At 38.8% G+C, this 15,771-nt stretch overlaps 2 protein-coding genes across 6 annotated transcripts in view; one reads left to right on the top strand and one right to left on the bottom strand.

Moving 5' to 3' along the window:
- The window catches only part of hipk3b (homeodomain interacting protein kinase 3b), a 41,468-nt gene extending 40,623 nt beyond the window's left edge, over window positions 1-845 (bottom strand). For 3 of the 4 annotated variants that reach the window (XM_034116880.1, XM_034116879.1, XM_034116881.1), the window contains exon 1: window positions 492-845. In XM_034116880.1, the coding sequence (XP_033972771.1) occupies window positions 492-564 (73 nt within the window). In that variant the 5' untranslated portion in view covers window positions 565-845. The remainder of the gene's footprint in view (window positions 1-491) is intronic. The other variant, XM_034116878.1, reaches the window with a different exon arrangement.
- Window positions 846-4,144: 3,299 nt separating this feature from the next.
- cstf3 (cleavage stimulation factor, 3' pre-RNA, subunit 3) lies at window positions 4,145-14,812 on the top strand. 2 transcript variants are annotated; one of them, XM_034116465.1, is made up of 20 exons: window positions 4,145-4,355; window positions 4,978-5,082; window positions 5,250-5,345; window positions 9,386-9,418; window positions 10,236-10,333; window positions 10,423-10,489; window positions 10,575-10,609; window positions 10,699-10,825; window positions 10,941-11,018; window positions 11,116-11,278; window positions 11,884-11,993; window positions 12,084-12,200; window positions 12,287-12,505; window positions 12,588-12,690; window positions 12,889-12,958; window positions 13,065-13,260; window positions 13,395-13,542; window positions 13,710-13,804; window positions 13,928-13,988; window positions 14,212-14,812. In XM_034116465.1, exons 1-20 carry the CDS (start codon window positions 4,326-4,328, stop codon window positions 14,409-14,411), a joined length of 2,151 nt encoding a protein of 716 aa, XP_033972356.1. In that variant the 5' UTR covers window positions 4,145-4,325; the 3' UTR covers window positions 14,412-14,812. The 2 variants fall into 2 exon arrangements, with proteins under 2 accessions (XP_033972356.1, XP_033972355.1); XM_034116464.1 differs by having other exon boundaries at window positions 13,395-13,546.
- The last annotated feature ends 959 nt before the right edge of the window (window positions 14,813-15,771 follow it).

Raw genomic sequence — 15,771 nt, 5'->3', positions numbered from 1 at the left:
CAACTGGGTGACGTGCGAAGCCAGGTGTAAGCTAACACATTATGAAGTAATACAGTACTCACAAGTTAGGTCACTCGGTCCTCATTGTCCATATACGGTATGCTAATTATAGAATAATCTGGCGTTAGGTTGTTAGTTAGCTAGTTAATGATCAAAGCAACATTTTAAAAAGAAAACCAACTGGTCGCCGTGACAACTGGGTTAAAACACAACAGTGTCCAAAGCAGTCACATTAATTATTACCACCAACGTCATTGCTACCTCTGTTTGGCCGAACAAAAAAGACAATCACCACTATTTTAATTAACGCTACCGAAAGTCCAGACAGAGTTAATATTAACTAACTTACGTACGATTAATGTAACAGCAAAAAGCTGGCTAGCTAAGTTTGTAGCTAAGTTATGACTTTGTATGACGTCACATTTAGACTGTCGTCTCAAATGTTAGGCTGAACAAATATCACCATAGACAGCCATATTTCCTCCACTTACCTTCACATAGAGTCACTATAGATATAATCCAGGGCTTCTCTGAACATGTTATGGACTTATAAATCCATACCATGCACAGTTCGCCTGCATTGCTGCCATCTTGTCATAGACGACAGGAAGGGAGAGCTCGCTCTCGGCAACGCCACCATCTCCCACATTTTAAACATTAAATAACTCTTGCATATGAGCGTACAGAAACACCACACCGAGTCCAGGTTGTAGCTACACAGTTCAAATTCGTCTTCTTCCTCTTTGGGCGAAGTAGCCCATCTCTGTAAGGGTGTCCGTTACCCCGTTTAGACGTGCTGTTCCGAGGCCCTGCCTGCCTCAAACATGTCTCTTTTCTCTAGCAACTGCAAGCGCAAATGTTTGTGAACTGACGGCATTGGTCAGACCAGAGTAATCAATCAGCGAGCAGATACATTCACAAAGAATCAGATGACGTTACACACAGTACAGATGTGGGAGAATATCTAGTACTTAATTAAAGTACCAGAGTGTAGGAATACTTTGTTACAGGTAAATGTCCTGAAATCAGAATGTTAGTCAGTTAAAAGTATAAAATTCATTTCAGAATCATATATTTCATATTTATTATAACTATTGATTCATTCATGTGTTTATCAAAGCTGGTAAAGGTGCAGCTCATTTTAATTACTTCTAATCCTATACAGGGTAGCTTGTGAATGTTACTCCAGGTGTAACTTAAATGTAATTTAAGTGTTGATTACATTTCACATCTTGAATCAAAATCAAAGTAACTACAAGTATTTAATAAATGTGGTGGGCTTAAAGTACACAATTTACATCTCAATTGAAGTAGGGTAAAAGTCCAAACTAAAGTAGCAAAACATTGAAATACTAAAGTAAAGTACAAGACTTTCAACATTTTAAGTACAGTACTCGGGTAAATGTACTTACTTTACACCACTGAGTATGAACAATACAGTACAACACAATTGAATATAATGCAGCTGCAGCACAATACAATAAGTTAACATTTGGTGAAAAGATAAACATAATGTATACCTTAATACTGAATGAGGCAACTGGACATTTTATTTTACATTACATTTTAAACTAAGTGTAGAGGGGTCTTAAGGTAATTAGTGGGGGAGCTGAAGACTACTGCTCAGACAGTCCGGAGGCACCCAGCTGACAGACAAAGCTGCTCATAAACCCCCTGTGTCTAAGAAAACCAGCTGTAATCTAATCCAACACAATTCATTTGTTTTCCCCAGTCCTCACCAGATGTCCCAACCCCAATTACAGTCAACAACCCACCAGGCCTGGTCAGCTGGAAAGCAGGTGAGAACACTATACCCTGGTATATCATGAATAAACACACCTGGGGTGTTATTGGAAGATACGAGTAGCACACACATATAGAAATCCCTTTAAAACCCATTAGCCACATGCTTCCTGTGGGCTTCTTGTGTGGTCCCTCCCAGGTCTGATCTCATCCAGTGCATAGTTTATAATCAAATCTAGACATACACATGTTTAACGATGCTAAAAAAACACTACATGGGTCATTCCAGAATTGTAAGACATGTCATGTCCCCCATATAAAAAAATCTAATAATCCATGCCCAAAAAGCTAAAACATGCACTTGTGTGTGAAATATACTTGTTTTGAGACAAGATGCATATAAAGTTGTAGAAAAAGTGGTTTCAAAATATTTGTTTAAAATATCAAATAGCTCTTGAACTCTAAAATGGCCCTTTTCTCTTGTCCCAGCTTCTTGGTGACCAACTTGCATGTCAAATATAACATTTAAAATAGGGTTTTTATTTACTTGTTTTGATACTATTGATATATGTCTCTTGTAATGGTAAAATCAATTTGTTAAATCATAAGCACATTTTAAATAACAGTAATTTTGCACAGAAGGTGTGTCCCTCAACATGCGCGCAACCCTGTTATCGAAACCTTTTTAGCTTGGCAGAGGAAGTGAAAAAACTGTTTGTCACATGACACAGTGGAAAGGACATCAGCAAGCCATGTGCTACTACCATGAGTAGACCAAAACTAAGTCCTCTCTTTTATTCGTAATATATTTCCAATCTTGTCACTCTTGAAGGAGTGTGGCACTCATACAAACGCAACCCTGTTACTCACATTATAAGACTAAAACTAAAATGATGTCACAACACTACAATTGTACAATACATTTCATTTAGCTTTCATCCATAGCGATTTACACAGTTACAGACTTTCAGTGCAATCCACCATGAGGATCAAGGCCGTAACCATGGAGTCAACATTGGGGGGGACCAAAAATTCAATCAAAATTGTAATACTAATTTCCTGCCATTCTAAAGGAAAATATATAAAATTCACTAACACATGGGATACTTTTAAAGTATGCCCCCCCTCCCCCAATGTATATGGTGAATTCGGCCCTGATGAGGATACACGTTCAATACAGCAAGAATCCTGCAAGTGCATTATCTTCAAATAAGCCAATCTGAGCCAGAGTACTACATCATACATTTACAACGAGTAATCAGTAAAAATCAGTAAAAAAAACAAATGGTAGTCAGACCAGATATACATTGATGTGTTTTACTTGAGAGAAAGATAGAGCAAATACAATAGTTCACTTGTGATCAGGTAACTGCTCTGTGGTCTTTTGCTTTGGTCTGTTTCGGGATGTTGTCCAGATACACTCAAGCACGCGCTCTCGGGGACTATCCTCTGTCCCCCCCTACTGGCCAGCATTGTGACCAGCATGCTGCAGTACTAAACGAGTTCTTGTTACTGATTGTGGATAGATCTTTTGAGTTTTTATTCACCATAAATATGTTGATATACCTTCATACAAAACGGGCTGTGGTTCATAACATACCTCCCAGAGTTATAGGGCAATACAAATATATAGATCTGTGTTGTCTACGAGGAGCCGCCTATCGGACAAAAGTAGAAACTTGGTTTCCAGTTTCATATGAGTCACCTGAATGCATGTGTTGGACACTCCTCCTATTCATACACGTTTTGTTAATATTTCGCTTTTTTAGGGTATGAATAAGATTGACATGGGACAAAGAAATGCTTCCCAAATGGGCGTCACTTTGTCAAAAAAAGTGGTGGGGATACATGGCAGAAGACAAGACACCTTCCACCGGGTGTTGAACCTCAAGCTCCTGCATGAAAAGCCTTAGACCTCTGGGCCAACAATGTGTTTTCAAACCAATAAATGCCCAACTATAGGTCTTGCTGTGATGTGATTTGGATTGAATGTGTACCTTTATGCACACAACGAGCAGGACGGAACATGACATAAGTAAAAAAATAAACGCATAAATACAGTAGAAAAAACAGGAATAAGAAAATACAACACAAAATTAATAAATGTGGAAATAAATAAATGAATGTATAAGTACAAAAATAAAAGTTGAGATTAAAACAAAACACACATTTTATATCTTTAATGTATTTCTGCATTTATTTACATAAAATGCATCATCTTCATTGTAATAGGTGAGCATATGTTACAGTTGTGAGAATAAATATATTATAGCTCAATATCATTTAGTGTTAATTTACGTATTGTTTTGTCAGGATGGATTTGAGTAGAGGTGAAGATCGGCTTTATTTTGATATCCGGAAGTACTATTGTTGTTGCCACTGTTAGAGCGGAACAGCCGAACGCAAGTTTCTCGCCATTTTAAAATATCGGCAAGCCATCGAGCAGCTAGTTGCTTGAGGGCAATGTGATCAGCATTTTTGAAGCTATGCCGATCACTTAGTCTCTTTTAAAATTGCCATCATTATATTTTAAGCGTTTACCCATTGATCTAACATTTCTAACCTAGAGTACTCTTCCAGCCATGGCTACCGAGGGAGCAGCAGCCGATCAGGTAGCTAACGTTACATGCAGTTCTGCTGAGTGCCTAGCATAATTTACCTTGTGTGCTTTACTTGAATTATGTTATTAGGTAAACTCTGTTTCAATACATGTAGTGTGTAATGTGTATACGTCAATATTGGCAAATATTACGAACTTACGGGGATTGTTTGTCCCTGGCTTTGTTGTAAAGCTTGTAACTTTAGCCCGTCGTACGCCGTGTTTGCTAGCTAATTGTAGCATTGTTGCTATGTTACCACCGTTAGTTGCCTAGTGTTTACGCGTTAGCTAACTTAACATTTACTGCATGTTAACCTGATATACACGTTCATGTATGTCCAGGTAGACTGTGTAACGCATTCATGGTACTAGATGGTTCTCAGTTGTGGCAGCTTTCAAGAGCTAACTTTAGCTATCTAATGGGAGGGAAAATGGTGTTCTGTGTTTGTAACTATATTCAACTCTTTAATTAGCTGCAATGGGTATGTCGTTTATAGTTCTACCAAACACTGCAGGGGGCGTAGCCAATCATTATATTGATCATCCTACAGCCCTCACCACAAGCATCACAGTGCACTGCATGTCTGTTCAGCAGTTTAACCCTTTCCCCATGTGCCTTATGTGTTTTTTTCCAGGCAGCGCCTGAGTATATTCCAGAGAAGGTGAAGAAGGCAGAGAAGAAGTTGGAAGAAAACCCATATGACCTTGACGCATGGAGCATTCTGATTCGAGAAGCACAGGTTTAGTGACACAGAGTTGTATTCCTGGGGTTAAGCAAACTGGGAATATGGGTTGGGGGTTAAAGGGGTTAGGGGTTGTTAAATTCAAATCACTTAATCTTTTTCTCCCATATGTTGATTTAAATGTGTTCAATAGCATTGAATGTAAATGCATTCTCCTTCTTTAGAACCAACCGATAGATAAAGCAAGGAAGACATATGAGCGACTTGTCACGCAGTTCCCAAGTTCTGGCCGATTCTGGAAACTATTCATTGAAGCAGAGGTTAATACTTTTTATTTTCTTTAGTGTGCATGGCTGGGGATTTTTCTAACATGATCAACAATGTGATTTTCACACAAACAAAATGTCTCATTCTAAACTGAAGTTTAAAGTCACAATTCTTGTTTTGAGTAACAAGGCCTGACTAAATTGTTCGGCTCCAGTTTTTAGCTTAGGTTTATTTTAGATGGTCAAAAGTGATGAGTAAAAACATTGGCAGTTCAAAGCATACCTGCCTTTGAACATAGATGTAGTTTGATTTAAAAGCATTTTTAATGTATCAGGCTCTGACTAAACACTTAAGAATTGTGCATTTTAAACTAAAACAAAGGGGAAATTAGCTCTAACTATTTCTTTTTCAGAAAAGTTATGTTCCCAGGATTAAAAAAAAAAAAAAAACATATTCTCTTGGTCATATTTAAATGGGGTAAAGTGCATTTGTTGCATGTTTGGTCTGCAACAGTATTAAAACAATTTTAATGGTATCGGAGTGCATTAGCCTTTTATTCACTTGTCGTGTCAATTTATTGCCTCCTGTGTCATTTCTTTCGGGTAATTTCATAAACAAATATTTTATGGTGTGGCCCATTCTTTCTTTGACAAATCTCTTCCCAATCCTCCTGAATATACGCCCCAGTGTCTCATTTCCTTTGATGCCATCAACAGGTTTTGCTATTATGCAACAAGCTATTGATAGGATGATTCATTTTTCATCTTTTTTTGCTAACCCGGTGAAGTGCATTCTCTGATGCCATCCACCTCTGCAGATGACTGCCGCAGTTTGTGTTCAACACATTGTGTGCACAGAGTTTAACAGCATTACCAACCATCAGAATGTAGCTTCTAGTTTAAAGTCCAGTGTGTAACTATGGGATGATTACCCATATGCTCAGAGTTGAATGTTGCTGTATGCTGAGGTTGTTGTGGTTTGTTGTTGTGGGGTTGCCCTCCTCTGTGAAGCTAGCCCTGCCCCCTCCTATGCCCTTTAACTTCACCCCTAGTCCTGAATTACCCAGTGCAAGAAAGGGCCTGGTGTGATATATTTAATGAAATTCATACATATGTTATGATATGGAAAAGGAAGACATTACTGCCTTTTCCAAATGGACTAGGCTTCTTCCCCGACAGTCCTTAATAATTTAAACTAGCCTACAGATGGCACTGTGCAAGTAAAGCATCAGTGTCACGCTCCATACTATAAACATACTCCCCCCATCTACAAAGTTGACAGGCAGAGCTGAGCAGTTACTAAGGATGTTTTTCTTTGTGGATCTTAAATAATATGCAGAAGATAAGAGACATTAAATACATTTAAACAGACCCATATTCATTTTGAGGAAAACAAGTATATTTAGTTTATTGTATGTGACGCATTTTTCTATTTTGATTATTACCCAGATGTTTTTTTAGTGAAGCATCTAACGTCCACTGACAGACATGTATTCTATTTTTGACATGTGCAGCTTCTGACTGTAAATAGTTTGCTGGGGGGGGGGGGGGGTGCTGAAGTATTCATGGAGTATGGGAACAGCTAGTACATCTATAGTTGATTTGAGATCCAAGATGTGACTTATGTCATGTCAGTGTTGATATTTGCAACAAAAATAAAATACATATAATAATGGGGCTTTTTAAGTGTCATGTGATTAGGATAGTATATGCGAGTATACTTTAGATATCTATGTGAATGGAGACTACTTTATTTTTGTAATGTTCCTACCAAATAGAAAGTACACTTTTGACCAGAAAGACTTAAGAGGATAGTGGGCCAAAACAACTAGCAACCATTAAAATGCAGATAGTTCAGTCACCTAAAACCAAAAAAGAAATGTATGATGTTCATTTATTATTTAAGTATAACATTTCTATTATCTATTTATTATCACCTCTCCCCACTTAACTCCAAACCACAATTCAGCATAAAACACAACTCAAAATATAACGTCTGCATGTTTGCGTAGAGGATGAAAGACTAGACATTTGAATTTGCATGAAGTTAGTTATTTATTTACATGTGTGTTTCTGGCTGAGGATTTAAAAGCAGACCGTGTAGTTTTTAAACAGCAGCATGAGTTGGCAGTACATTTCAATAGTTTGCATCTCATTTGCATTTCCTGGTGCTTATAAAATAATCCCTTATTTAGTATGTAGAATAACTCTTATCCCCCAAAGCAGTCCAACTATATTAAATTATACAAAAACCAAGATAGAAAGCCTCAGAAAGCACACTTTATATTTGCATGAGACAGATTTCCATGAGGCTTTACATACCTAATTGAGGTGCTCATGCAGCTTGATGTTTGAGTTGGTGCTTAGTTATACTCTTGTTAGTTGCAATGTATAATTCTGTCAGTCAGCACTGAATTTACAGATAGTTTGACCTGAGATATTTTGATCATAATAGTTTTTTAGTTATTTTTCATTTTTAGCATGTTAACTTTCTTTGCTCAACCTAAAGTAAGTCTGTAGTGAAAATTCTTAAAATATCATATAAGTCTTCAGTTGTTTTTATTTTCTAGAGTTTGTGTTTTTATGACTATCATTTACCTATATCCCAAAGACTCAAAGCAACCAGGAAACGCATCTAGACCTCAGCAGTCCGACTCATGCACACTATGTAGCTGATCTATTTAAGGGTGACATTGAGACACATCAAGAGGCTCAGCTTTAACTGATAACGGAAGAAGATTTCTAATTCTGTAACCTAGGGTTTACCCCTTCACTTCAACCACATCTTGAAAAGCTCAACAATCTTGCATTTAGGCATGATCGGTTTTGTTTGTCCTAAGAAACCATTATAGAATTTCAGATCTCATATTCTACATCTTGGGCATTGCATACTATTTGAAAGGTTTAAGAGGAAATACTTGATTTCCTGGCAAAAAATAATCCCTTTGGATGCATGTTCCAAACACTGCTCTTGTCTCTCTTTTACTATTAGACATTCACATTTGCTTAATCTGTGTTAAAGTGAAGGTGAGAGTTAAATGTGTCCGATGTGGTGATGCAGTGCCTTCATGAGCAATGTAGGTCATTCTCTTTTTGGGAAGTTACCCTTAAGGCACACTGCAAACAAAAATCCAGCTTGAGCAATTTGATTCCTTAGAAAACATCAATTTATAGATCCAGTTAAAAGGCTGAACGGTGTTTTTTCGGTGTCGAACAACAGATTTAGTTGGCCATTTGTGTGAAATGCATGCAACACCTCAGAATCGGGTGTTGCATTTCTTAGATCATTGGTTCCAAAAAAAAAACAAAATGACCTAACGCCTTGAATTGTCCCATTTTGCACATCATTTTGCATGTTTTGTACATTCCAATATTAAATTGAATACAGTGTTTAGGGCCTTTTATTTCATATTTGAGAATTGAAAGGTTACAGGATACAAGAGCAGAGGATAAAAATAATATTAGAATTATTTATTTATTTAGTTACAGCAGGTCGGTGTGAGATTCAGTTTGATGATCACCGATAACATTAAGTGAATATTCACGACAGAATTCTGTAGGCCATTTATTTTAGAACCTAGACGTGGAATGCGATTTGATACACTTTGACTTTTACTCTGTCACATAACAGCCATCTGACAACAGTACACTGCACTTTACCCCTGCCTTGGGGGTACTTATTGTCCATATGAACTATTATTTCAATTCAAGGATGGTTTAATGGAGAGGTGCATCTTTGTAAACATACAAAGCATAACAATGTGAGGGGATAGGTCTACCCACCTGGAGCACCGACACCAGAGAAACAACATAAATAGCTCCCCTCTTTCCTTTGTATCCACATTTTGTCCGGATTTATTCTGTAACATGTTAGCGTTGTTTTATTTATGGGTTATGTGGTGCAATCTACAAAGACAATAAACCCCTTTTTACAAATAATTTGTCCTTGTGTGGAATTCACTTTGTTGATCTTAGTGGTCCCGTGTATGTGTGTGTCTGTTTGTGGTCACATTTGCATGAATGCATGTTTCTTGCAAGCCATGAAAGTAGAGGACGCTTGTGAATTAACATTGCATTTACACTCTTGTTTTCAGATCAAGGCTAAAAACTATGACAAGGTAGAAAAGGTAAGTGTCCATCTCAGTCCTGGAAGCTGACTAGTGTGTGCTTTTGACAGTCGTTTAGTTCAGCTGTTTAATACTGCAATGAATTTTGCACTATTATAATGTCCATTCAAAACTATTCTATGACATATCTAAAACATACATGTAAATGCACATATTTTGATTCCCCAAAGCAGAGTAAGTGTAAATGGCAAAAATAGAAAATGTTATGAAAATGAACCGCTTTGAAGCCTTTGAATCAACGCTATTATTGTGTACCTTCTATACCATAGCTCTGATCTTTTAATTGTTTCCCAATTATTTTTCAACACCGTTTTTTGGATAACTGATTTAAATGTGTATTTATTTAACTGACTCTGCATTGAATGGAATCTGCTTTCTCCCTTTTTACTGGTTTTCCACTCATTAATAGTTGATCCTGATCATATTTCGTCTCTAAATTCAACACAGTAAGATAACACATCCTGCAAACCAGCTTCAAACTATGGTGTTTTAATATGAGTTTGAAGGAGCTCACTGAAATGTAGGGCACATCCGAGGCCAGTCTAATGAAACAGAATAACCTCGGCAACACTGCTGAATAAAACCTGAACCCACCCCCCCCACCCCCTCTCTTAATCCGGGCTGGAGTAAAACCTGCTTCTCTGGTAATCCTCCTACATGGGATATGCCACTGATGATCAGCATGCTAGTTTTGAAAATGGGTTTCTAAAGCCAAAGGAATGAAACACTGAAGACAAGTGGTTTTCAAGTGGAATATACAGTAAAAATGTTTCTGTCTATTGTACTTTTTTTCATCTGGTCTTCTTGCCCCATGTAGTTGTTTCAGAGATGCCTAATGAAAGTCTTACACATCGACCTGTGGAAATGTTACCTCTCATATGTTCGAGAGACCAAAGGAAAGCTGCCCACTTACAAGTAAGACAACAACCTACATAGTTGATTTCAGTATATTTACATACTGCTGTACTGAAAGATACAAACATTACTTGTCTTTTTACCCTCAGAGAGAAGATGGCCCAAGCGTACGACTTCGCATTAGATAAAATCGGCATGGAAATCATGTCTTATCAGGTACACAGATTGAGCGATTTATTAGTACCTTCTATACATTTCTCTTAACAACTGTCACTTAACAGCTATCCCTTCCTCTCCTCAGATTTGGGTGGACTACATAAACTTCCTCAAAGGAGTGTAAGTGCTTCTCCTGTAATATTGGGAAACTATCTAAACTGCCTTAGCAAATTCCTTAATGTTGACAGTTTTTGACTTGTGTCCATTAGTGAGGCTGTGGGCTCATATGCAGAGAACCAGCGCATCACTGCCGTACGGAGGGTATACCAGAGGGGCTGTGTGAACCCCATGATCAACATCGAGCAGCTCTGGAGAGATTATAGCAAATATGAGGAGGTGAGTGACACACCCAGTCATCTGTCTACTTCTGGATGTTCACTCATATGGACAATTAGCTGTTACAATGTGAGAGTAATGGAGTACTGGACTGAACCGTCTATTTCATGAACAGGGCATCAATGTGCACCTGGCCAAAAAGATGATTGAGGACCGGAGTAGGGACTACATGAATGCCAGAAGAGTTGCAAAGGTGAGAAAAAGTGTCAAATGCAAAAACCTCTTTAGAATCCTAGTGCTGTCTTTGTTAAAACAAATAATACATTTGTTGCATGGTTTGTTTAAATTAGGAATATGAGACTGTGATGAAGGGGTTGGACAGGAACGCCCCCTCAGTACCTCCCCAGAACTCCCCTCAGGAATCCCAGCAAGTGGACATGTGGAAGAAGTACATCCAGTGGGAAAAAAGCAACCCACTGCGCACAGAAGACCAGACCCTCATCACAAAGAGAGGTGACTTATCACTGTTAGGATGTGTTGTGTTGGCAGTTAAAATCCCTGCTGTATATGCGCTGGGGCCTGTGATTCCAGTAATCACACAGCTATACAATTTTAATAATGTCCTGAGCATCAGTCAATGGAGGTACATTTATGTATGAAGCTTTTCTCCGGTAAGCACCACTAGAGGGCGTAGGTTGACACTTATGAACAGGGGTGTCAAACTCAATTTCATCGTGGGCCACATCAGAATTATGGTTGCACTCAAAGGGCCAGTTGTAACTTTAAGACTATATACATATATATCAAATAATGTATTATATTACATTATTGCCTCTGCATTGGATTATTATAGGGTAATAACTTCATAATTAACTACATCTGAAAGCCGAAGTCTAGGGCAAATAATTGTCAATAACATGTCACAAAATGAGATGCATTGTGGTTACGGGCAACGTACTTCTGTAAAGCGGCATGTAACCGTATAATAAACGTATTGTATTCTTTGCAAGCGCTTGCGGGCCACATAAAATGATTTGGCCCGCGGGCCTTGAGTCTGACACCCCTGCTTTAGAATCTTAATTTATGAATTTAAAGTCAATCACCATTGTGTTTTGCAGTGATGTTTGCCTATGAGCAGTGCCTGCTGGTGCTGGGCCACCATCCTGACGTCTGGTACGAGGCAGCACAGTACCTGGAGCAGTCCAGCAAACTGCTGGCAGAGAAAGGGGTAAGAAGTTTAAAAAACCTTTCCCACTGTTTAGTGTTCTTCAGTACATCTCGAAAGGCTCCTATAATTCTCTAAACTTTTTTCTTGCAGGACATGAATAATTCAAAGCTGTTTAGTGACGAGGCTGCTAACATCTATGAACGTGCCATCGGGACTCTTCTGAAGAAGAACATGCTGCTTTACTTCGCATTTGCCGACTATGAAGAGGTGAGGGTCCACTCAGCACAAATTGAGATCGGTCACAGTAAGAAACTGGAAGCCTCATCAGCGTATATCTTCTGCTTTCCTCATAGAGCCGCATGAAGTACGAGAAAGTTCACGGCATCTACAACAAACTGGTGACCATCGAGGACATCGACCCCACGCTGGTCTACATTCAGTACATGAAGTTTGCCAGGAGGGCGGAGGGCATCAAGTCGGGTCGCACCATCTTCAAAAAGGCCCGAGAGGATCTGCGCACACGTCACCATGTGTATGTGACTGCAGCACTGATGGAGTACTACTGCAGCAAGGTAAGTACACATGATCTCATGTTGAGTATATACCTGGTGAAAAAATGATTTGGTTGAACCATTTTTCGTCTTTTTCCAACAGGATAAATCAGTGGCCTTCAAGATCTTTGAGCTTGGTTTGAAGAAATACGGTGACATTCCAGAGTACATCCTGGCATACATTGATTACCTCTCACATCTTAATGGTAGGTTAAGTGTAATAATAAAAAGTGTAAGGAATAAAGTCTGTTCTACTAATCCAGTGATATAGTGCAAGGAGCAGTTAGTAATGTCCTGGTTTCAGCATTTGAAATCCAATATTTCTCCTTTAAATATCATAGTTAAGTTATATAAATGTCTAAACCTGTTGTTTTTCTTTCTTCCTTTGATGTTTCGGTCTCCAGAGGATAACAACACAAGGGTCCTGTTTGAACGTGTCCTCACATCAGGAAGCTTGTCAGCAGAAAAATCAGGGTAACGTCAAATAATGATTACATTTTGTGAAAGTATTTAAATGGAATAATCCTAAATACCTCTGAAGACATTTGATTGTTAATTTTTGTTTTCCTTCATCCTTCAGTGAGATCTGGGCTCGGTTTCTGGCCTTTGAGAGCAACATAGGAGACCTGGCCAGTATCCTGAAAGTGGAGCGCAGGCGTTTCACTGCCTTCAAAGACGAGTATGAGGGCAAAGAAACAGCCTTGCTTGTAGATAGATACAAGTTCATGGACCTGTATCCCTGCTCTGCTAGTGAACTCAAGGCCCTCGGATACAAGGTGTGTATTTGGCTTTTATAAATTGCTAAACATGCTATATTTCGCTGTTAGAGCAGTTTTACTAATGAATAAAGGCTTATCTAGAGGCTTTTCCTTCAACTCGTATTCAAACGATTTCCCCTATGTGTTTGTAGGATGTTTCTCGTGCCAAACTGGCAGCGCTGCTACCAGAAACCGTGGTGACGCCCTCTACGCCGGCACAAAAGGATGACGCTGATCGTAAACCCGAGTACCCCAAACCTGACACCAACCAGATGATTCCCTTCCAGCCACGTCACCCTCGCCCGTACGTAGCCTATTGATGTAGTAACAAATCAGGGAAGCTCTGTGATGAAGAATTACGTCACACTGTCTCTCTTACAGTAATATTTCACATAAAAGGATCCCTCTTTGATGTAGCCTCTTGTGTTCACCCCCCCCCCCCCCCCCCCCCCCCCCCCCCCCCACAGCTCCAGGTTTACACCCTGTCCCAGGAGGAGTTTTCCCAATCCCCCCAGCTGCTGTTGTCCTAATGAAGCTGCTTCCTCCGCCTACGTGCTTCACTGTGAGTAGCAGCAGTTTAATACTGTTTAGCTCATATTTACTGCTAATGGATACTAGATGAAAGGAGCTTTTCTAAGATACTGTAATGCAATACGTTTTTGATTATTTCTTTCTTTCACTGCAGGGACCCTTTGTTCAAGTGGATGAGATGATGGAATTATTCAGGAGATGCACACTTCCTGAGAGTAAGTCCGATCTTTTGGTGAATCCAGACTAGTTCTATTTTTAGACACACTAGCAACGTGGCTCTGCTGAAGGAAATGTCCGTCAGATGTGTGGGCGGTCATCCAGTGATGAAACACTTGGATCCAGAGTGAAATATCTTAACAGCTTTTAAATGAATTGTCAGAAAAGGTGTTGTAATTCCCCTCATGTGACATGTTACTGATGTGTTTTCTGTCTCCTTAGCGGTTGAAGCTGCTGTAGAGCTGATCACTGGTAAACTGCCAGATGCAGGAGGGGAGGGCAATGGCTCCATGGAGAACCATGCTGTTGCCAAGTCACTGAAGAGGCCTAACGCAGACTCCGACGAGGAGGATGACAAAGGAGCTGTGGCTCCACCCATACACGACATCTACCGCGCACGCCAACAGAAGAGGATTCGATAAACCAACTGAAACACACACACACTAAACCCTTCGAGAATGTAATCTTTACAGGTGGCCACATCGGCTAAATGTTCATGTCCACATTTCTGAGTGTCTGACAGATTATACATCCATTTATCTCTGTACAAAAGACAAGCATACAACACACACACACTCGCAGACATACACACAGTATGTATACCTGAGTGTTCTCGTGGCTTTTTTTGTTTGTTAACAGTTTTTATTTTTAAAGACTGATCATTATACTGTACAAACTTTTTAATTCACGGTGAATTTTGGCACACAGATCAGTTTTGGCCTTGTGATGTTCCGGTGATAGGGAAGGTGGAATCAAGCTTTTTTTTTTAGATAACTGGAGAAAAAACGAAATTCCTTTCAATAAAAATGGAAAAGAATTAAACCGATTTGCTTTTTATTTCACTTAGTTGAACTGATGCTTTATGCTTTATTGCTGTTTTTCAAACTGACTGCATTTTATCAAGACTTCTTTTTTAGCCAACTCATGCCAGGCCTTCCACTAGAGGGCAGCTTTTGACACTTAGATGAAAAGCTCAAAAATCATTTTTGTGATACAAACTTAAATATTTACTTTCAGCTTTAAATTATTAATGCATATTTCCAGACAGTCCGTTACTTGAGAAAAACTATTACTTGATTGGAGAAAATATCGTATTCAGTGAACTCTTCAATGTCAGCCAGCTGCTTATTTTCACATTGACCTGATGACATCATTATTTGTCTGCCTTGCAAAGCCTTTGTTCTGAGTGTTTGGCAGCCTAGTTTAGTCTGTTCACAGGTTACACTGGAATAAACTGAACACCACTCCTCTTGCAATATTAACATGTTGTACATTTGAACAATTTGAGTCTTTCTACTGCTCCGAAAAAAAGTCTAACATTGTCTTCATGTGTTTGTATTGAATAGCTTCTGAATGATAAACGTTATAGTTGTAGTAGGGCACCCCACCAAAACGACCTGTCAATCAAAGGGATGCTTGTTGGCCGTTTCTCATTTTCACGTTAGCTGTGAATTTGAAAAAGCCATTACAGCTAGAGAAATGTAAATCAAACTTGTTAAGAGTTAGTGATTTTTCTATCTAGCATTAAAGGTGTGTTTAATGTAAGCTGTGAACAATGTTTTATCCAAAGTCTCGGAAAGGAAAGCACCGCTCATTTCCATATTTGAGTTTATATTTCAACAGGACTCCTGAGGTGTTGAGCTGAAGCCCTATTTGTTTCGTATTTAAACATTGACGTATGAGAAACAGTTAGGTGAACTCCACATTGCAGAAATATCTTCCTTAAAATGTTACCGATACAAATATTTGTATCTTATATAAAACACAATTTCACAGGTTTTT

Source organism: Trematomus bernacchii, unplaced genomic scaffold (genome assembly GCF_902827165.1).
Source record: "Trematomus bernacchii unplaced genomic scaffold, fTreBer1.1, whole genome shotgun sequence".
Taxonomy (NCBI): Eukaryota; Metazoa; Chordata; class Actinopteri; order Perciformes; family Nototheniidae; genus Trematomus; species Trematomus bernacchii.
The sequence above is the reverse complement of the archived record's forward strand: the minus strand, read 5'-3'. Positions and strand labels throughout refer to the sequence as shown.

Excerpts from the sequence above, each read along its gene's own strand:
- cstf3 (XM_034116465.1), top strand. The coding sequence starts at position 4,326 with ATGGCTACCGAGGGAGCAGCAGCCGATCAG. Across the intron at positions 5,346-9,385 it reads AACTATTCATTGAAGCAGAG|ATCAAGGCTAAAAACTATGA; the intron begins GTTAATACTTTT and ends TCTTGTTTTCAG. Across the intron at positions 10,826-10,940 it reads ATTATAGCAAATATGAGGAG|GGCATCAATGTGCACCTGGC; the intron begins GTGAGTGACACA and ends TTTCATGAACAG.